The following is an 11811-nucleotide window of genomic DNA, read 5'->3' as shown; positions in this document are numbered from 1 at the left end:
CCTGCTATAAATAATATATAAAAATAATTATAATTTCATAAAATTTCAAAAAATATAATAAAAAGTAGTTAAAAGAAAAAAAATGTAATAATAAAAGTATCTCCTGAAAATTATTATAATCAAATAAACCTCAATTACTAAAATATTTGTTATGTTTCTATACATATATATATTTATTGTATAGAGGTCATAAAATATCTTTATTATTATACATCTATTGTCTGGACTTTAAAAAAGATATATATAAAAGTAAATTAAAAATATTGTTATTATAAGGTAATGATGTAGGTGAATTTATTTCTTTATAATAATTTAAAATACTTGATATTACTAATGTGAAGTACTTTTTAAAAAAAAAAATGTATAAGAGTTTTGATTTTGTAGCTATATAAAATATACTAGAACTAATTTAAGGATATAATAAGATTAATACAGGATTTTATATTAGAAACTTTCTAAAATTCCATTAAATAAATTGTATTTCTTAAACTAATCATGTGAAATAAATAACATATAATTTTATATATATATATATATATATATATATATTAAAAACTCTTTCATTTATATATTACTACATCATATTTTTTTTTATTAATAAATATCATTGAAGTTAAAATAAAATAAATAATGAATACCAAAAAAAAAAAATACATTTTTTGACTTTAAATCAAGTGAAATTTAAAAATATACTGATATTTATTTTGAATTCCTCAATTTATAAATAATTTTATCGTTTTAAATCCCACCCCAAAAAAAGTTACTTTTTGGCAAATAAAATCTTATTTGATATCATCCATATCCAGTAATATAATCCTAAAACATGTCTTTAGAGGTACTCAATTTTGAAGACAACTCCACCTCTTCAAAAATTTTTACTATTTCTTGTATATATTTATCTTAATATAGTGTATATGTATTGAAAGAAACTTTATCAGATTATAAAATTGAAAAACCATTTATTAAATTTTCAGATTATATAGATTATTATTAATAATCAAGGTAACATTTATTTGAAAAAGATAATGTGATGATATAAACAAAATACATGTTTTAGACTAATTTAAGGATGCTAGAATAAGAATGAGACCGGTATTAATTGTGCTAACAGTGTTGATTAATTTGATTTTAATTAATTTAGATATGTCTGGAATTTTTAAAAATTAAAACTTTTGAGACACATTTTTAGAGGTGATTTTAATTTACCTTATAAATCAAAAACAAAGAAGATAAATGAAATTAAAATAATTTAAAGTGCACATATAAATTTTTTTTTGTTGTTTCATTTAACAAAAAAACAACATTCTTTTAATATTTTAGTTGAAAACTTTTCAATTAATTTTCATTTCATTCACATAACTTTGTCCAATAAAAATTTTTAATTTCTCCTGATTACCATCAAATTATTATTTTATCTTATTTATATTGTAAAGGTGTTAAAATAAACAATTAATGCATTGCCTTATCTTCATCCGTCTCCTCTCTTACTTTATCAAATAATTCATAACAAAAAAATTAAAAAAGATAATTATCTCACATATTTAATATCTTATTTTTTATTTGCAAAAAAAATTTTTTTTAATACTAATCTATTTCTTTTTATATATCTAAGTGGAATTTGTTTTTGAGGTCCTACATTCTTTTTTTTTTACCTTAAGCTGGCTTGTCAATAATTTTTTTTTTTTTTTAATATATATACATTTATTAATTTATTTTATTTTTTTTTTATCTTTGATTATTTTGATTACAATAAACTGGAAAAATGGATTTTTTTATGTGTTATGTTTGTTTCAAAATCATTCATGGATCTATTAATTTTACATAGTATTAAAATATATTTAATGATATAAGAATGTGGTTAATAGATAATTAACGTTAAGATAATGGATTTTATTATTATGTTTAAAATAATATTAAAAGAATTTTTATATAATTTTATACAAAATATATTAAAGAATTAAGTAAAATAATTTAACTTTTCTTCTACAGCTATGAAGGATAAATTCATAATAAATGATAATGATGATATATATATTTATAAAATAAATTACAGTTTTTTTTTTCTTATCAAAAAAAAAAACTTGTTGAGATGACGTAACGATAATTGTTTTGTTAAATAAAAAATATATAATAAAATAATTAAAATTTTTATGTAATTGTATATATTCAAAGACATATTTTATCTTTGATTTTATTTAAAAAAAGAAATAGACTAAAATGACCTGGTGTGAGGTTAATATAATTACTTAACAATTATGAAAAAAAAAATTTTTTTTAATATAATTTAATTTTTTTTTAAAAGTTATTTTGTATTATCAAATGTAATATTATTTTTCAAGATTTTTATAAATCAATATTTTGATATATAAAAAAAAAATTGATATATGTTAAATTTTTTTAACGATTAAAGATATATGACCTCATTGAAGTGGAAAATTATAGATGTTATATATTTTTTAAATTTACTCAATAATTATTGGATTACCAAATGATGGTAATAGTTAGTAAATTCCAACTTTCTATATAAATTTGAATTGTGAAAGATCATTTATTTAAACATGTAGTTTTAAGTTATCTTAAAATAACGTCAAATACTCAATAATGAAATAATTAATCTGACAATGTATATACATTTCATTCTTTTTTTTTTATTTATTCTTCAATAAATCTTAAAAAATAGTTGAAAGTTTTTTATTTTTTTTATCTTTTATAATCAATTAAACTCATAAATCAATCAGTCACCCTTGGGCATTTAAAACATTTTATATTTTTATATTTATGAATAAAATAAATCTTAAATTTTTGTATCAATTTTTATATTAATTTATCTATATATAAATCTACAAAAAAAATGTTAGAGATGTATATATATATATATATCAAACTATAAAATATATAAAAAAAAATTTTCACATAACAAATTCAACAAATTAGTTTTGTTATGAAGATAAATATATAATTTGAAATAAGAGATTATCTTAAATGTATTGTATTGGCAAATGATATTTTTCATTATGAATAGAATGTTAGAACACTGGTTTGGTTACCCCTTATCATTAATGTTGGAGGAAGATCTTTTGTCAGCATATCTAACCATGCCATATAAAGGGAACTAGGAATTCCTTCACGTGGAACAGGTAATGTTATAGCAATAAGATTTGAATTCTTTGAATGTTGAAGAAGAAGTTCTCTCATTCTTAATTCTCTATATGTTCGTTTTTTTTGATGTTGTACAGCTCCTGGTGTAATAAATCCTTTTTCAACATCTTCTGTTGTATTTGTTGTTACCTTCCATTTAGATATCATTGTTTCAAATTCTTTTATTGTATTATTATGTGGTTTTTTAGAAATATCTTCAATAACCTTAACATCATTACATTCAATTCTAAATTGTGCAAGTAATGCTGCCATTTGTTGTTCATCAGCATGAGTACATGCCTGTGATGATGCTAAGGTAAAAACTCTTAATGTTGCACCCTTAAAAAATAATTATTATAATTTTAAAAATTATTAATTTTAATAAAAACTAGTTTTATCTGGTTTTTATTATATAAATTAAATATATATTTTAATAATATAATTTAATAATATTATTACCTCAAGATATGACTTTGGTAGCCGCAACAAATGTGGAATTAAAAGTGTTAGGCCGCCATCATCAAATAACCACCATACATCAATAATTGGATTTTTTGGTTTCATTCGGTATTTATTTATTCTTTCAATTGTATCTTTATCAGGTATAGATATATCAGAATCACTATAATAAAAAAAAAAAAATTAAGTGACGTTAAATTTAATAAATAAAATTTATACCTTTTCATTTTAAAACTTAATCTGTTTTGTGTAACTTGACGAACCATTTGTGACATAGAAATATGAGAATTTCTTCTCTGTGGCATACCATTATTATCAGATTTTCCATCTTCTTTTAAATTAACTCCTAACTGAAATTCTGATGAGGAACATTCAAGTCCTAAATTTATCATTGAAGTAGTACTAGAATTATATGTTTTATTAAATAATTTTTCATCATTAGAAATATCAATCATCTGTTTTTGTGCCCTTACAACAGTTGACAATTTTCTTTCCATTTCATTTGATGGATGATGTAATGTTTTTTCTAACATAGTTTTAATTTTTGAAGGTGTATGTAATGGAGTTGAATTTGGAGTTCCATCTTTTGTATTACTTGATTTTCTAGAATGTAAACCATTATAAGCTTTATAAACATCTAATTCAGTCAAAACTTGACTAAAGTCAAAAGAATCATCACTATTTCTTAAAATACCAACACCATAATTATTTAAAAATGCATCTCTTAACATTCCAACATAATCATTAATTTCTTCAATATTTTTTACATCAACAAATTTCCAATTTGATTTGAAACCTAATATTAAAACATTTGGTTTCAATTTACCTAAACCAGATATTTGAAAAAAATTTTTTACACCATTTCTTAATTTTAAATTAACTAAAGGCATATAAAATGCTTTTATTCTATTAGTATGTAAAAAATGATTCATTTTTGTTTCTAACATTTTCATTATACTATATGTTCTTTCATTATGATTATATGGAATAACATGTCCTGCAATTAATAATGAATCACCTTTTGTTATACTATTAGCAAAATCAATTAATGGTAGACGACTTGCTGGATTTCCAGATAATAATAAAATTTGTGGTCTATAATTTTTTACATGAATTTCTGTATTTGTTAATTTTTGTAATGAATGAAGAGCATTTATATATAAATGTGCCTGATGTGAATCACCCCAATTAACATCTGGTCTTAGGTAATGCATATATCCATATGTTGATACAAAAAATATTATAATTAAACCAGTTGTCCATATAGATATTAATAACATACACATACCACATAATATAGCACCAAATAATGCTATCCATTTATTATAATATGGAAATTGTGGTCTCCATCCAGGTGAATTAACGAATGATGCATCAAAACATGCATAATTTACTAAAAGATATGATGCCATAAAAAGATTTGTAACAACATTATTAATTGAATTAAGATCACCATATATAATTAATCCAAGTGTTAAAAAAGATAATAAAATGTATGAACGTCGTGGAATGTCACCTTTTCCTAATTTAGCAAAATATTGTAAATGTGGAAATAATGAATCTTTACATACAGCATAAAAATTTATTGGTCCCTGATCAAGATTAGTTATAGTTGATGAAATTGTCATACCAAACATTCCAGCAATAACTAAAGGTCTCCAGGCTGCTTCTAATTCAGCAACAGGATAAAAATTCATTATACCATATCGACAAGTATTATTAAATGAACATTCAGGTTCAAGCCAACTCATACTTTCATTATCCATTTTTGGAAATTCAATACCAGATGCATCTCTTAACATTGTTGCTCCTGATGCTATAACACCAATTATATACATAATAAATGTTGTTCCAAGTGATGTAAATAATCCTTAAATTATTATTTTATAAATATATATATAAATTATTTTATAATAATATATTATTATTTTTTTTTACCTAATGGAACATCTCTTCCTGGATCTTGTAAATTATCTGCAAACATAACACCAGCCATCATACCAGTAAATCCAGGAAAAAAAACACCAAAAACTGTTATAAAAGTATTATCATTACGAAATTCTGGGAACATATTAGCTTTAGCTGTCTGCCAACTATATCCTGTAACACCTCTAATAAATTGATAATCATTAACAGGAAAAAATGTTCCAATAACCCAATCAAGAAATGATAAATAATATGATGAATGAAAAATAGTTGTTAATGTATTATTAACACCAGGCCCAGCATATGATACTAACATTAATAAACATAATAAAATAGATCCAATAATTCGAATATCATTAATTTTGGCATTTGTTAATAATGGATATCCAGCTTCAACTAACAAATCAGATATCAATTCAGCAATACCAACTAAATATAAACCAGCCATAGCAACATTAGCTATTGAAAAAATAATTCCTATTGAACCACCAAAATGTGGTCCAAGAGATCTTGAAAGAATATAATATAAACCTCCTGCTTGATGTTTACCATTTGAACTAATTCCAGAAAGTGATAAAGCAGTTATTGCTAAGACAAATGATGAAAATGTAACAATACCAACACCACCTAAAATTCCTGCCTGTCCAGCTACAAAACCCATACGTAAGTATAATAAAGTACCAACAATATTTGTATATGATGGAATATATACTCCTTTAAAAAAATTTAATTTAACTTTTTCTTTCTTAAATCTATTACCACCATTCTCAACAACAATATTTCCATTATCAATAATTTTAGATTCACTTCCTTGTTTTTCAAGATCAGCATAACTTTTTCTTGAACCTATTAAATCTTTTCCTAAAATTAATTCACCCATAGATGGTCTTCTGCTAACATTTTTATGAACAGTTTGCCTATAATGTTCTATATTTGGTAATTTTTCAATTGTTAACCAATTCAATATAGTATCATCTTTATTCATTGTTTCAATGTTATCAGAAGACACAGAAAATACCTATAAAAAAAAATAAAAAAAATAATTTATTAAAAAATTGATAATAAAAAATTTTTTTACCTTATTGATAGTTGTATCATTATCAATAATTTCTTTAAATATTATATTTTTATCAGTTACAGTTTCTAAATTTGATGGCATACTAATATTTCTTTTTATTTCCACAACACTAGTATCTTCAACTATCAATTTATTATTGTCTTCATTATTTGCCTTATCTTTTGATTCATCATTATTTGTTGGGATTTCAGTATTATCTTCAGTAGTAATTTTAATATCAGGCAAATTGCTTACATTATTCATTGTAACTTTTATATGCAAACCATCATCTGAAGAAGTGTTGCCATTATCAGACATATTCCCCTAAAATTAAATTATATATAGACAAATTAATATAATAATAATTATATGTTAACATTATTAGATAAAATTATTATAAAATATAAAACAAGTTTAAATGAAAAAATTCGCTGATTGCTACACTATTTCAAGATTGTAACACTTTAAATACCAACTAATATAACTTATGAGAATATAATATTAAACTTAAATTAATAGTAGTAGCATTATAATAATCAATTTTTGAGATACTATAAATTAATAAAAAACAAGATTTTTAAATGTTATTTTTAGTGGTATCATTATTAATTTGTAATGTGATCATTAAATGCGCACTTTTATTGTTTTAACACCAATTAATCTCAATTTTTATCTTATTGTAAAGTTACAAAAAAAATTTTAATAAACTAATTATGGAATGTGATTATGTATTGATTATTTTAATAATTTTTATATTTAAAAAAAAATTTATTCTAAGAAAAAATAGTTATTATATTTTATAACTTTTAAAATTATTACTAATAAATTATTTTGATATGTCCTTTTAATTAACTAGAGATTATTATGATTATCAAATATATTATATGTTTATATTTATATTACTTTATAAATATGATAAACTTGTAAAACTACGTTAATATTTATGATATTATTAAAATTTTATATATAGTTGTACTTTTTTTTTCTATAAAAGATATTTTATCTATAATTTCTAAATAAAAAAAACAATTTTTTTTAAACTAGAATTTAAAGTTAGTAAATATTGTTTTATTTAATCTAATTAAATTTTAACTAAGTAGACACAAACAAAATTTGTTTTTTTTAATTTATAGAAATGTAATAAAAAGGTTAGACAAATTAATAATTCTTGTAACAAACATTTTACCATCATAATCTAATTATAATTGTTAATTTTATATTAATTAAAAAAATTAAATTAATGATTTTATATATAAAAAAATGTTATAGCATTAATTTATATTATAAAAAAAAGTAAATGTTTTAACTTTAATTGTATATTTTATTATTTTAGTTAAAATAATTATAATAATGAATTACAAATTTTATTTTTAAACATACATTTGCTGGAATGATAATAAAATTTGTTTTCTTTTTCAACTTTTTATCAACAGTCTCATCAATAGATTTTTCAACATCATCATCTAAGTTTTTTTTTTTTGAAGTTTCCATTTTTAAAATTTCTAAAATATATTATAGTTAAAAAATATATATATATATTAATAAATTTTTGTCAATAATAAAAATATATATTATTAATTGAAAAATCTGTAAATTTTAAAAATATTTTGTCAACTAAATAAGGTATGCTAACCTTTACCAATCACTAAATCTTTTATTACTTTGCCTATATTTATCAAACCATTATAATAATAATCTTTACAAATTTTTTCAAAAGATATTTTTTTTAATGTGATTATTTTAACATTCTATTAATATATTTCTCTTCATAACAAGTTTTGGGCAAAAAATTTTTTTGTATAAAATAGAACTGCTACTGGGTGATCTTGAATCGAAATTAACTAATATTTTATCAAAGCTTTTTTGAGATTAATACTGACAATACTATTATATCATAAAGAAAAAAGTATTATATTACTTTTTTTTTTGTAGTAATATAAGCTCTTTAACTATTTTATATAGTTATGTTTAAAAATTTAAATAACTGAATGATTAGTTGGTTGGTACTTTTTATTTATTATTATTTAATTAAGTACAAATAAGTGTCATCAATATAAGTTTATACATATAATATATGTATATATATGTTATTATATAAAATTAATTTAAAAAAATTATGAAAAACAAAAACTATTAATAAATTATAATTCATTAAATTATTCACTCATAAGTTTTAATGAATTATATTCATCTTTATATTTTAATTTTGTTGCATATAAACTACTTCTTCTTTTTGCCATTGCTTGTAAATTTTTTTGTAAATTTTTCTGTAAAACTATTGTATTATTTCGACTTTTATCACTTTGTTGTGATATGTGATTCAATTGCCCTAGTGCCTGAATATATTTACATGTATGAGGATTATAATTTGATGAATTTAAAGTTATAAAATTAATTGAATCAAATTGTGTTTCTTCAGATTCTAATGATAGTGACTTTTGACGTTTAAATTTATCAAATGGTGACAATGAGAAACGTCTCCTTCTTAATCTCCTTTCATTTCTTTTTTCCTCCTCCAAGGCTGCCGTAATTATTTGATCTAAATTTTTGATAACTGATTGTAATTCACGAGGATGTACCTATAAATTTAATTTATGTAAAAAAAATTTTTTTTTTTTTTAATTTACATTAAATTGTTTAGCAATCATTTTTAATAATGTACCAACTGTAATATGTTCACCATTAATGTATATCAAAGCATCTTTGGCTTTTGCTGGTGATCTACCAACAACATGTACTATTTTCATCATCTCTGAAAGTGTACTTATCATCATTGACATTATAGAAATTCCAACACTAAGATACAACAAAACAATAGCCGTTTGAAAATTTGTTCTTGGTTTAGGTGTTAAATCACCATACCCAATTGTTGTTATAGAAATAAAACTCATATAAACAGCATCAACATAATTAATATTATCAATCCAATAATGAAATAAAAATAATCCTAATGTTGTATGGAGAAATAAAAATATCATAATTACCTGTATTGGTAGGGATATACTACATTTTGGTTTAAAATTTGGATCTGTAGATAATGATGCCCGTAAAAGCCATATAAATTTTGCACAACTTTCACCTATATTTCTAAAAACTGAAAACATTAATGGAATTCCTAAGTAACTGTAACCAGTACAAAATATTTTCATATTTTGTCCTGTTGGTGATAAATTTCCATAACCTATAAATAATTATAATTTTTTTTTTTATCAAATATTAATACCTATTGTAGCTATTGTTGTAAATACAAATAATACTACATTTCTTGTTTCTTCTAATTTTATATTTTCATCATAACTATGAAAAATATATACCCCAAATGCAATATATCCTAATAAAGTTAAAATTAATATTAACTGTGGTAAACAAGCTCGAATAATCTAAAAAGTAATAAATATGTTTCATTATTTTATAAATAAAATATATATATAAACATACTTCTATTTTAAACCTTTTTTCTTCAACTCCTCTTCTTTTAATAAAATCTTTTTTAAATAATTCCCATGGATTTCTAATATGAATTTTCTTATTAAATACTTTCATTATATAAGGTTTATCATTAGATTCACTATTATCATTTGAATAATCATGTAATAAAGGTGAATAATTTTCAGAATCTTTTCTAATAGAATTATTTTCAATCATATCATAATTTTTGTTTATAAATTTTTCTTTTTCCATACTATTATCAAAATTATCATCAATTCTTGTAACAATAAATCTTTTCTCTGAAATTTTTCTATATCCATTTTTCTTTATTTTTTCATCCGTTTCCATAACTTTACCCTCTAAAATGATACCTTTTTCAATATTTTCATCATCTATTAATGGTATATTATCAATGTCAAAATATGTGGATGTATTTAAATAAAGAGAAGATTCCATTTTTATTTTTTTTCTTAACAAAACAACTGTTCTTACTGTATCATAGGAAACTGAAAATGTAACGCATATATACTTTTTTATGATGGAAAAATATAATGATCATTTAGAAGTAGAAAATAATGTCAAAATATATTAAAATCAAAACACGGAATTAATATATTGACATTATGATCATTTATATAAACAAACTTTAAAAATAATATTTTAACGATACTTTATAGATGCAATACCAAAAAGATATATAATATTACTATTTCATAAAAACTTTAATTTTATAAACGATTATTAAAACATTTCTATTACTAATGATGAAAAAATAAAAATTTTTTTTTTCATCTTCATTCAATAAAATTAATTTTTATATAAAGTAATAAATATATATATATATATTATATTATAAAATAATAAAGTACAGCAAATAAACTAACAAAACACTTCTTTTTTGTAAACTGTTTTTTAAAAGATTACCATTTTTTTTAATGTAGACAAAAGTAGTAGTAAATTAATACTTTGATAAAACAAACATAATATTCGATGAAAATTTATTTCATTTAAAGGAAGATCATTGAAAAAATTTTTCTATTTTAACATTTAAAAATAGTATAATTAAATTTTATACACAATAATACATAAATTTATTGTATGGTACAATAATAATAAAATTAAGCGCTAAAAATATGTAATAAAAATCATTTTTTATAAGTGCAAAAAGTATTACCGGGAATATATTTTATCAAAGTATAAATAATAAAATAGGGTAACAAAAAGATGCCTCTATCTCAATAATTTATTGAGAATAGGATTTTGTTATAAAAATTAAAATAAGAATCACAAAAATACATTAAACTAACAAAATATTTAATGTGAAAGTATATTATCATGATGATTTAAAACAATATTTTTTTATAAATCAACTTATATATTCTATCTATATTGAATTATTACATGAAGACATCTAGTTAAAGACAAATTTCATAAACTACAACCTTTTAATATGTAATATAATATAAGAAAATCTTCTCCCAATTAAAGCTGGTGTAATTTTTCTCATTATAATAAGACACATAATAAATTTAAAAATTTTTATCATTTATGATTTATCTATAAATAATTTTTAATGAAAACATTTTAACATTTATTTTTTTTTTTGTTAATATGTTGCTTATTAGATATTAAGAGATTATGTTTCAAGGTTTTAATAGGAATTTTACAATCAAACTGCACAAAATAAAGATCAATGTAACACGTTGATCTTTTTTTTTTAACATTTTCTTGATATTTATTCTCTTTAGTTTTTCTTGTCATGCTGATAATGTATTTTTAAATTAAAGTTGCTTAATAATATA

General features: G+C 20.7%; 2 protein-coding genes across 2 annotated transcripts; both read right to left on the bottom strand.

The window, feature by feature from the left end:
* Positions 1–3012: 3012 nt before the first annotated feature.
* SRAE_2000160300 (Solute carrier family 12 member 1) lies at positions 3013–6898 on the bottom strand (the record flags this gene model as incomplete). Its single annotated transcript, XM_024652574.1, has 5 exons — positions 3013–3477; positions 3598–3760; positions 3817–5467; positions 5536–6541; positions 6602–6898. 5 exons carry the CDS (start codon positions 6896–6898, stop codon positions 3013–3015), a joined length of 3582 nt encoding a protein of 1193 aa, XP_024506137.1.
* A 1838-nt stretch (positions 6899–8736) lies between these two features.
* On the bottom strand, positions 8737–10465 carry SRAE_2000160200 (Two pore domain potassium channel family and Two pore domain potassium channel domain-containing protein; the record flags this gene model as incomplete). The annotated part of the gene is made up of 4 exons (XM_024652572.1): positions 8737–9159; positions 9208–9761; positions 9804–9960; positions 10019–10465. 4 exons carry the CDS (start codon positions 10463–10465, stop codon positions 8737–8739), a joined length of 1581 nt encoding a protein of 526 aa, XP_024506136.1.
* Positions 10466–11811: the final 1346 nt, after the last annotated feature.

This window comes from Strongyloides ratti, assembly GCF_001040885.1.
Source record: "Strongyloides ratti genome assembly S_ratti_ED321, chromosome : 2".
Taxonomy (NCBI): Eukaryota; Metazoa; Nematoda; class Chromadorea; order Rhabditida; family Strongyloididae; genus Strongyloides; species Strongyloides ratti.
Note: the sequence above shows the minus strand (reverse complement) of the source record. Positions and strands in the feature narration are given on the sequence as shown.